This window comes from Ruditapes philippinarum, unplaced genomic scaffold (assembly GCF_026571515.1).
Source record: "Ruditapes philippinarum isolate M1 unplaced genomic scaffold, ASM2657151v2 ctg1864_1_1_1_1, whole genome shotgun sequence".
Classification (NCBI taxonomy): domain Eukaryota; kingdom Metazoa; phylum Mollusca; class Bivalvia; order Venerida; family Veneridae; genus Ruditapes; species Ruditapes philippinarum.
Genome location: NW_026866069.1, coordinates 209,477 through 221,496, shown reverse-complemented (window position 1 = coordinate 221,496; position 12,020 = coordinate 209,477). Strand labels below are relative to the sequence as shown.

The 12,020-nt window shown below is 30.4% G+C and overlaps 1 protein-coding gene across 1 annotated transcript; it reads right to left on the bottom strand.

Moving 5' to 3' along the window:
- Nucleotides 1-9,231: 9,231 nt before the first annotated feature.
- On the bottom strand, nucleotides 9,232-11,676 carry LOC132731183 (uncharacterized). Its single transcript, XM_060717321.1, has 2 exons — nucleotides 11,345-11,676; nucleotides 9,232-10,582 (listed from the first exon to the last, which is right to left on the bottom strand). The coding sequence occupies exons 1-2, from the start codon at nucleotides 11,674-11,676 to the stop codon at nucleotides 9,232-9,234; spliced, it is 1,683 nt and encodes a 560-aa protein (XP_060573304.1).
- Between the last annotated feature and the right edge of the window lie 344 nt (nucleotides 11,677-12,020).

Here is a 12,020-nt window from a genome sequence, read left to right as displayed (position 1 = left end):
ATGTATGTTATATGATTAAGGTCAAATACTGTCAAACGGCTGATAACTTTGCTATAACCTTGTGAATTAACGAATTATTCAGGTCAGATATTGTCCAATGACTGAAGTTACATTTGTCATGAGACCAGAAAATGTAATGTTAGAGGTCTGATGTAACCATCTGTCAATAAGATTAAATATTGGGCCAGAGCTTGTCATATGTTTAGAGTCAGATGTTGTCATATGTTTAAAATCAGATATTTGTCAATGAGGTAGGATATTGTCATGAGGTCAGAATTTGTCATATGTTTTGAGGCCGGAGCTGGTCCATGCTTTATGTAAGATTGTCGTGTGTTACAAGAAATATGTGGTCATATGTTTGAGATAAGATGAGGTGATGTGCTACAGGTCTTATATTTTCATATGTTTAAGGTCAAATGTTGCCATGTGTTACAGGTCAGATATTTTTCATGCATTTGATGTTGCCATCATAGGCATTCGGCTCAATTGTCTTGTCTATAATGGTACATTTATAATAAAATGAGCTGCCATTGAACACCAAGAACAATGTAACTATCCAGTTCCCAGTTGCTGTTTTTTTTTAGATTAACGTAAAATAATCTTTAACAAAATCAAAATCCAGCACGCATAATGTTGATAATTTTAAGGACTCAGCAGACGGTAGGAACACAAATAAAAGATATTATTACAATATTTAAAGTAGTACAAAACTTGCAATCATACAGTAATTCTTTATTATATAAAACAACAGGTTTCTCTTCAAAGCGTTTCCTTCCAAATTGATCCGTTGCAAAATTATGACTATATTATTACTGGAATATGTGAAAATTTTATATAATTGTTGGTATTGACCAATTAAGGAGATTATTTAAGAGGTAAACAAGGGCACGGGATATAGATAGCAAGGATGGGGATCGCATTCAGGATATTTACCAAGTTTACTTCTGAAATAAATGGAATAACTGAGCACCCTATGTCTGTTCTGTGTACTGTCTTATGGTGAAGAATATTTTTGTCATGAGAAATAATCACAGCAAGGAATTTTCTCCATTTAAAGATACTTCGTCTATAATCCTGTTTAGAATAAAATGGGATTCGAACATACCACAAATATGGCTCCAAGAAATTTTCAATCATCGTCTTTACTCCATCTTACTACTATGGTTACATTGTTCTGGAATATCATTCCAATGATTATGCTTATTATCATATCGTAATTTAGAAGTCTGTAACTTGTCATCGTGGACGGGAGGTCTATACAACAAAATTACAAAATAGAACATGTCTTGCACTTGAATGAAAGACAGTCATGACACCATTCTATGAACATACAATTATGTTTACTATTTTCAGGGATGGTAGACTTCTAGATTTATAAGCAAGTTTTTTATAAGAACGTTCAGGATGTTCTCTATGGATTCTGTTTTTTTCTCTCTCTCTATTTTGGTAATAGCGTGAGTAAAGAACATTTTTTTATATAAAGTGTTTATGTGTATAGAAATACATCAATCAATCTGAATTACTAGATAGGTATAAAAAAGAGTCATCTTAATTGGCGTATGAAACTGAAAAATTCTGTGTTCAGTCGTTTGATGAAGCATAGTATAAACAGAATAATTATTGTTAGACAAAACTTTATATTAACAAATTGTTTCAAATATCATGTTATAGATATTATTTCCTAATTATATTTATATACCAAACTTAATCTACATCATGCTGTAACAGTCAAATGAAAACTTGTCTTAATATATAGCAAAAACTTTTTGTATCTCTCTCTTAACATTTTATACCAAGTAAATTAACAGTCTGCTGGTTTATTTAAATACAATTGTTTCTAATATAGTGGCACATTTCTCTCATCTTCGAGCAATACTCTTTTATAGTTTAGAACACACGAAATATCACAACTGTCCTCTAAGCTGTTTTATGTCATTCTGTTTTGTGTATACAACATACTGCATCTTTCTTTGCATTTTGTTTATATCTTCCTGTTCTATCTATCTTTTTTTGCTGTTGAAGTAAGAAAGTATTTTTAAGTATATTTCCTAACGAAATCATTTAAATAAATATTATGATAAACCTCACCACTTTCATAAATATGGCATTTTTACTGTTTGTATGGTGCTCTTACTGTTTGAATGTGAAGAAAGGGTTTATACTAGATTTGATAAAAGGTCAACATTGACCTTCATACAGTAAATAAAAAAAATATTTTTACTGTGACTTGTGTTTTATGATGTGAGTGGATTTAAAGTATGCTAGAAGCTTATCTTGTGAAGAAAGCACTAAATATTACATATGAAATATTTATTATCACAACATAAACAAAATGGTATCTGTTCTTCCATACAAAAATAATTATAACTTTACTAAAGGTTGGTTTGACCACATTGCAAGTTAGTGCCATTTCGAAATTTGCATCAGCACACCAAAACAAAGAAGTTTTGAGAAATGCATAATTGCATTTTGGGTGCCTATAGATGGGCATTTGTTTATATGGATTTTTTCATCAAACTAAGAGAATGTAGATGCTAGAAATCCAGACACACCCATTATTTTTACCTCTCTTTATTTCTTATTTGCAATATAATACACTCATATAATTCTTTAATTCTGTTCTACATTTAAAATTGTTCAGCACTTTTTGATTTTCATAGTGATATCTGATAATTGATTGTTAATGAATTCAATTTGTTGTTTCATTCCTCTTTTTATTAATATACAGATACTTTATTAATATGTTCATATATATTTTATTTTGATTATGTTATTTAATGAATGTAACTAATTAACTTCAAACTAAAGTATTAATAATGTAACATTTTATAAATGACACTAATGTAACTAAAATGTATGCATATTTTATGGCTTTCTATGCCCATTATTTAAATATTATTAAAAATTGTTTTAAAGACATTCCTTGGTATCCGAGTAGAAAAAGAGCTACAGAGAAAACAAGCAGATAGGAAAGGTAGACGTGACAACTTTGGTGGCATAAAAATGAAGAAAACACAACAATATGGAAAATTGTGTTCACCATTCCAGGCATTGTCTGTACCAGTAAGTTACAATAACGTGGAAATAAATGTTCTTATTTTGGTTAGCAAAGAAAAGTACTCGTATACTTCTTTTATAGTGTATATAGTTGGAATATGCCTTAATTGTTTGATATGCATGTAACTTAAGCACAATCTGACCGAAATTCAGACCTTATGTTTTACATGAGCCAAGCCGTACATGAGCATGGCATTATTTAGGAGCTGATTTTCATAGATAATAAGAATGTTTGACATGCACTTGTATAAAATGATATTTAATGATATTTCCTTGGCATTGAAAAGTAACTTTTGTTTGATTATAAATTACTATATTTGATTAAACTGACTTCTTCATATAGATTTGTCAACTAGGAAAATGAATTTAAAATGTTGATAGGGCAGCTCGGGGTGTCGGGTTTTTATTGTCATTTTTATTATGTAAGAGAATTTGAAGACAAGTAATAAATTTCTTGATATTTTGGAGAAAAAAACAACATAAATCAGGATATAAGATTATCTTTTATTGCATGAAAATGTCAACAATGCAATCTAGTTTGATTTCTTTCAGAGCGTCATGGATATAAAGATTCCAGAGAACATGCCTCTAAGTTCAAGAATGATCAACAAAGGTAATACATCACTAAATCTAACTGAAGACAAACTGATGAACATGGATTTTAGACGAGAAACACCACCTGGTGAGCAAGGGGAGGCAATAACCAGAAAAAATGTTGGTGGTAGTAAAGTGAGCATGAGGGACGCTAAATCACGGAACTCTGTGAGGAGCACACCGAAAATATATGCTCCTGTGTTTAAAAAACATCATACTGTTGCTTAAATATAGTTTTGTTTTGTTGTATAGTTTTAATAACTACTATATGTTGAAGTTGATTTTTTAAATAACGAAACCAAATCTGTTTATATCATAAAGAAATAGTGTATAGATCATTCTTGAGCACTATGAATTATAAACTGATTCACTTTTTGATGTTTTTTCTGTTATCATTTTAAGCTGATAAAACATTGTATGAACATTATTATTGTTCTATTAATTGTTGAGAATGCTTTAACAGATCAGTTATACCTTTTAAAGAAATATTCTTTCTGAAACAATACAAATATAAATTTTTTGTGGCATTTTACTATAAGTATTTATCTAGAAATCTGTTATTTACTTGAATTTCACAAGTGGAGGGTTGATTGCAAAACTGCTGTAAATCCTTCTTTATTTCATATAAGTTACTGCAGTTTTGCAGTCAACCCTCGAAATTTAATTTACTGTAATTGTATACTGCTATTTTTGACAACATCTTACTCATAGTTAATGATATTGTACAAGAGTTCATTTCTATTTTAGATTTGTAAAATGTAGATTAATGCATTTTTTTTTTTTTCAAAATGGCTAAGTTTTATGTATAAGAAAACAACAAATTTTAATTACAATCGTTTTGCAGTACTAATGAAAGAAGATCAGATCTAAATTTTAATAAATTATTTGTTTTGAAATGGTAGTGTATGTCTTGCATTGTTCGTATTCGTAGAACAAATTAATTTTTAAAAATGCCATTGCAATTGACTGTTTTTGATTACTGATATATATAGAAATGGTTATACTATGATCAAATACCTTTTAATATCTGTGATTTCATTCATAGAATTGTAACATATATATGGGGAGTAATATTGTACATAATGGTACATTTATGTTTCTGCAAGTATTTTTAATGAGGTAGTTTATGAAGTACAGGCCAGCAGGTTATAAATCTTCACTCAAATCTCAGGATTTCCATTGGTCAGAGAACATCCCCTGCTAGCTTCTGACCATTCAAATACATTAAATCTGAGGTTGACCCCAAAGAACCCAAGGATGTTTTCATAAGGACTTATTGCTTGACTCTTAGTAAGACTCAGTAAGCTTAAGTTTGTATGTCTTTTTACACATTTAAATTTATTGTATAAAGCTATTTATAATATAAAGCTTTGTTATTTTAGTTTGATTTTGGATAGTGAAAAGAGCCAAATATATCATCCTGAAACAACACTGTTCAAGGACAAACTGATGGAGAAAACGTGATTGTAGTTACACTGGGCTTGTTGTTTTTGAACCTAAGTCTGACAGCTTAACCACTAAGGCTATCATGATTGAATATTCGAGATATTTTACTACTCATTGATATTTGCTCCATTTTTTCTATGATTAAAGATAACAATGTTTGTGTATACATTATATTAAGGTTTGAAACATTGAAATTAAAAATGTTGTTTAAATGTGTAACACCTTATTGTTTTGCAAATCAAACTGCTTCCTTTTGTCTTTCATCATTTATAAGTGTGATAAAGTCCTGTGATTGAATTACTGTTTAGAAATGTTTTCTATGTTAAATAAAGTGTTAAAACAAAAATGTTAACTGTTTTGTTGAAAAGTTCCATTTGACAGCATTAACATTTGCAAACATTTGGGATTTCAACATTTATGATAAGATGTAATGTCAATTGACACTTCTAGAATGATTTGTTAAATTAGGTCCAATCTTTAGCGCTTAAGCTTTGACATCTTTGTTTTGGAAAAGTTGTTCCGGTTAGGTGGTTTCCTGCTTACATTTGTTAGTGCATGGTGGAACGGGAAACCAGTCTAGGTTTCCGTCGCAACCGTGACAATTCGGGCGATTCCATCATACTGCGGAATCAGACGAAGTAATATTACGGAAATCTAAGCTATTTTTAGTTACTTCGGTAATCCAAGTTTGTTCTTATAACTATGATTTCTATTTTTACTTGTTTTATCGGTTTAAAGCCGTTTCAATTCGTTTTCAAGACGCAAAAGTTAGTTTGTTTTATGATTGATTTTTGTCTTAACCTTACCACGTGCTGATCTACAGATAGCGCATCCTGTGTTGTCGGTATATCTGTGACATAGATATTTTAGGTGTACATGTACATAGTTTATACATGCATATTAATTGTACCTATTAGTGCATTTACTTGTCTATTAAGCTGCTATTTAAATGAAATTAGCAACTGCCAAAACGAATGACTCTTTCTGAGAAAAAAAAGTGATAAATGAAATGTGCACACTTGTTTCCCTTCAGTATGATAGATAAATACTTTTATTTCCTCCACATGGGAGAGCCAATGTTAGTATTTTTACGATTGATTATTTTCTTTATTAGTTTTATACAATAGAGAATAGATTTCAAATCTTTTTTGACAAAAAAATTTACTGTTATCGCCAGCATGTTACGGGTGGACTTCTGGTCCTTCTTCTGTCCAAATGTGCATGCCACTGGTGGCACAAATGGGCACAGGTGCTCGTCCAGTCTTGGGGTTACCCTACCTACCCCTTTAAAAGTGAACCATCTTTTTTTGAAAACAAAATCCTAAATAAACTTTTATGATATACAAATAATCAAAAAAAAATAGTGATATCATATTGACCCTCTATACCTGTATAAACATAAGCACCTTGTTATTTTACTGGTATATAAGGTTTTTTAAATTTATTATTATTTTTTTTATAATTATTTCTTTATCATAAATAGGTGATGTAGGAGGCATTTAAAAAAAAATCATTTTTAAAGGGATGGGATGACACAAACGGGCAAGCCTTTCCTTTTAAAAGGAAACTTTATTAATTCTTTAAAGATGGATGTTCGTTCTACTAGAGTTTCTACTTGAAGGACCGATTGGACTTGTTTCGCTGACAAAGCTTCAAAGTCAACATTTTACCTTATCAGTGCTACTATAATATAATGTATGACTTTTGGCCTTTTAAAATTACTGATTTTAATATATTTAGTATAGAAAATTTGTCTTAAACTGATGCCAGAATCTTACAAACACCAAAGAAACCAGGCGTGTCAAGCTAAATATTGCAATTCAAGCTTTCATTAACCCACAGTGCATATTTACAAGTACATTTGTATTAAAAATACAGATCTGATAAATCGAAAACATTAATATGTAAAACTGAATACTGAAACATATTTAAAATGGTTACGTCTCCAATGAGCACATTTTCCGAAAGTAGAAATATATTATTTGGATATTCTTATAAAATAAGATACTAGAGTAATTAAGGTAATACTGTATGTTTATAATTTACTTTACATACACCAGAAAATAAAGCAATATATTATAAACAGAATAGAACAGAAATTTTATTACAATTTGTACAAAGAACATCATCTACAATACATTATGTTCACATATATAATAGCTGCATGACAACAAACAAACAAAACCAGAATATCACATTACGTATACAATAGTTTCATGACAATAAACAAACAAAAAACACACAGTTGTGAAAAAATGTGCATTTTCTGTATACTTTATAATAAAAAGAATAGTTTTGGAATGGAAACAACACATTTGGAGTATGAACATTGATTTTAATTTCATTAAAGTAGGTCACACTATTTAAATTACGTGTACATGCAATTTCTGTTAAGACCGAAACATTGTATTCCTTGATAAAAAGATCGACTTTAAGTTTAACAAGTGCTAAATATATCAAAACCTTACAGTAATGTAAAACATATTTTGAACCAGTGATCCCTCGGAAGCATTTATCACAACAAAATTAGATAAAATTTGCAGACTCAGTTTGATTTAGTTTGTATATGAGGGATAATGAATAAGTGCAACCTCCCTCACGCCCATAGGACCGGCTTTAGCGGTACTCAATTCTCAACACTTAATAGTGATGGCATCAATGATCCCGAAGGACCAGAAAAGTATAACAACACTGAAGTGAAGTACGGGGCAACTTTTTACAGCTGCCACACAGCACTTGACCCTAAAGACACATACATACAATCATAGAAATACATACATACTATATGAATAAACTCTTGTATGATTAACATTACACGGAATATAAATAGAGAATAATAGGCTGGTGCCGTGGATGGAGAAAGTTTATCTGGCGAGGCGGAGGAATTTATTGGGTGAGTCGAAGGCAAACTACCTTTAATCACACTATCGGAAATGTTTCTATATAAACAAAGAAGGCCCTAATTATTCTACAAGAATGCACTCGCCGTTCTTATTATCTCCCTGTGTATTTTCACATTGAGGGCGCCATTTTGTTTAAAAAATGTGATAAATAAAAACAATTTTTTGTCGAATTTTGTTGTGAAAACTATCTAGAATGAAAGAAAATGGTCTAACTAAGAAAATGAATTCGAACACCAATATCTTTTATTCAGTCGTTAACGCTGTACAGACGTTTAAAGTATTGTTTACGTGACGTCACAATGTAGCGCCAAACAGCACGTGCAAAACAATCAAATCAAGTACGCTATTTTAATGTCGCAAACGAGTTAAGTTTTACATTTATTTCACTTTTAATAATTTTATTTCGCTTGAAAAATTATAGAGTGAAATAAGATAAACAAACAAAGTTTTATCAACGTTTCCAAAATTCGTTATTCTACACACAGAAGATTTAACGACAGTTTTTATATTTTTTCTTGAAAAGTAATCCGGCAAACACGCATACCACGTGATCAAGTGCCGTAGATCAGTAAAAATATACGGCACCTTGTTATCGGGCCGAAATTGATACAAGTGACAGGATAAACTATAAAATGTGCACAATGTCATCAAATCGCACACGGAAGACACACAAGATTAATAATAATTATATTAATACTACTTCTACTACGAATTATAATAATAGTAATAATTGTTATTATTATAAGTATTGTTACATGTATGTGTAACATAATGACAAATTATTTGATGATGGGAAAAAGGCATTATCTTTTCAATTTGAAATAAAATACTAAAACAATCAAAGAAAATCTATAAAGGGATCTTTTCATCATAAGAATTTGAAGTTCTTTGCTGTAAAAATATTTGTGAATGGAGTTAGCGCAAATAGCATACACAATGTCATTTAAAAAGCAAATTTAGCCTCCGTAATTAACACTGTGTCTTTCTGTTTTAAAATGTAATAATGCATTTGAAAATGTCAGATGGTTACTCACATGAAGAATACACCTCTGAAATAATGTGTTATAAATATTTGTGATAAATATAGCTGAATGAAAACAAAGTGGTATTTTGACTTCCATACAAAACACTAAAAAATCTACAAAATAAAAATATCATTTTTAGGCTTAATGGGTCTTTAATAAGTATAAGAGTTTGCGTTTGATATCATTGTGTTTTCAGTTTATTTGACTCATGCTAAGTTATACACCTCTATCTTATTACTGTTACTAATGGTAACAACCAGTCTGTTATGTTGTAAATTAAAGCTAGCAGACATACTATTACAAACATCTCCTAGAACACCCATTTTTGCACCAGAATTCTCATTGATCTGAACAATTTTTGACTGCCCCGATCCACACACAAATATGTTTCCTCGTTTGTCCGTACAAACACCCCATAGATTAATAATATCAGGATCAGTAATTGTTGTCTTGTAGTTTCCCTCAAGGTCAAGGACAATCAGACCTTTAACAAAATCGGCCACATAAATCATCTTGCCATCACTGCTAACACTGATATGTCTGTTGCTACTGAAAATTGCAATGCCTTGTTTATCAGATGTGATTTTACGTAACATGCTGCCGTTCATATCATAAATGTAAACTGAGGTACCTTGATCAGAGATAAACAATTTATCGTCTTTGCAGGCCAGTCCGTAGCAGGAATGATCTAGCTTTAGTTCTTTGATGGCCTTCAGTTTGTTTCCCTTTGAAACAATTTGAATAGTTTGATTTATCAAACTTACTGCAATTTCGTTTTTGCCTATTTGACAAATATTTAGTGGAGATGCATAAAGATCTAGCCGATCTATCATGGTTTCCGATGACAAATCAATAAGCTTTAATGCTTTGTTACTATAGTCAGCTAGAAATAAAAGTCCATCATCCGTGAAGCATGAACCGAAAACATTGCATGCCCTCCTATCATTTTCATGTTTGATATTAACCAGCTTCTTGCTTTTTACATCATACAATTTGTCCCTCATATTTCCAGATTCACTTACACTTACTGATACAAATCCAAATGTCTTGAAGTCTTTCAAAGCATTTATCATTGTCAAATCAGCATTGAATTCAACTTTAACATCTGATGAACTTGTCACAGACGCTGCTTCTGCTTCATTAGCTTCCATGATTTGTTTCCGAGAAGTTTTCACAGCAACAAACTCCTGTGCTTTATTCCCAACTGACTTTGTTAGTTTTTGTGATGATAGTTCGAGTTCATCAATATGTCTTTGTAGGTTTTTAATATTTTTCTCTAATTTCTCTTTGCCATTTTTGTACTTTTCCTCTAAAGATTTTAATGTGGCCTTTTCAAGTGTGTCCAGTATTCCTTCCATTTCTTTTCTGAATTGTCTGATTGATTCTGCTGCCTTCTCCTTCTGTGCATTGATCTCTTTGATAAGAAGTTTCTTTGTTTTTTCCATGTCTTCCATTTTTGTTTTAATACAAAGCAGCTTTTCTTTTATATTCTCAACCTCAGTCTTCTGATACAAGGTATCAACTTCATCTGGCACCGAGTGTATATTTTGACATGTTCTGAAAATTTTGATGTACATTATTAAAACTCAAGCATTGATTTTTGAAATACTATAAAAATGTAATATATTATGACCGTGTCCATAATTGAGAAGAGATAAGACTCATATTTCAAAGTTGTCAACTTGGTTTCTTAGTTTTCATGGCTTTCGTTATATACATTTTTATTTTCTAAAATTCATTGATATTTTTTATGTATACACTAGGTGTGATTAACTTTCATTGATCGCGGATAAACTGAAGCAAAAATAGTTATAAATATTGAGTAAAATTATCATGAAACAATATCAAAATTTGAAATTGCTTTTTTTTGTATGAGAACAAATAGAAGCAATAGACATTGTATTTAAAGTGCAGGTCTACATGGTGCACAATTTTCATAAACTTGTATCTCAAACATTCATAAAAAGTATAGATCTACTGTAGAAATGTATCAGATGGATATTTTTATAAAAGATTGTTTGAATGATAAAGTTCTAAGTTATTTAGGTATGAGCATTTTTATAATGAAACATAATATTGTGTTTTAGAACAATTTATTATCTGCTTTATAAATAAATGATATATCAGATCATGTATCTCACACTTGCAAACATAATCCTCTCTTATTCTTTTTGGTTGTTATTTGTGATACTAAATACTATAAACGTAATAATTATTAAAAACCGGTCCACTTTAATTTAATGTAAATATACTTTACAGTAATGTTAAATTATTTCTGCATTTATTTTTCATTTCAATTCAAAATAATCCAAAGTTTACCTGTGTTTTATGGCTATGCAGGTCGCACAAGCTATATCATCATGATCTGCACAATACATATCTAGCAACTTGGTTTTATGAGCTTCACACCTTTCAACTGGAAAACTTGGCAACGATTTATGTAAGTCAGCTGTGTTGAAACTTGACTTGTCTATAAAATGATGCTCGCTAACAGCAGAAGGAAACATTTTGTGCAAGTCTGTACATGGTGAACAATAATAATCCTGACATTCCACACAATAAGTGTCTGCCTCCTTTGTTATATGTTTCTTTTCACATAAACAACATTTAAAATTGACAAATTCATCGGATCCAGAACAACCGGTCGCCATTTTGAATTCACAACTATTTTATACTAAACGCACGGTTAATAAATTCATATAAAGTTATAAAGCCGGTTGGTGTTAAATTGCACAATCACGGTGTCCTAAACTTTTAACTTTAAATACTGATTTGGCTGTTTGATGTCAGACTTTGAAACTTTATGAAGTAAACTTAATTTAATGTTGCAATCTAATCTTTTATCAGTATAATGTTTAAATCAAATAAACGACCTGACCTTGTTTTGTATTTGTAAACAGGTATTATTTCTTCCATTCAAATAATATATATTTCCTATTTATTATTTGCCACTCACACTTTCAGGCATGTGTAATGTTAGATGTTGACATATGTT

What these genes read in the sequence shown, in the direction of transcription:
- LOC132731183 (XM_060717321.1), bottom strand. Translation starts at nt 11,676, where the DNA reads ATGGCGACCGGTTGTTCTGGATCCGATGAATTTGTCAATTTTAAATGT. An exon ending in TGCATAGCCATAAAACACAG is followed by an intron (nt 10,583 to 11,344) that starts GTAAACTTTGGA and finishes CAAAATTTTCAG; the next exon opens with AACATGTCAAAATATACACT.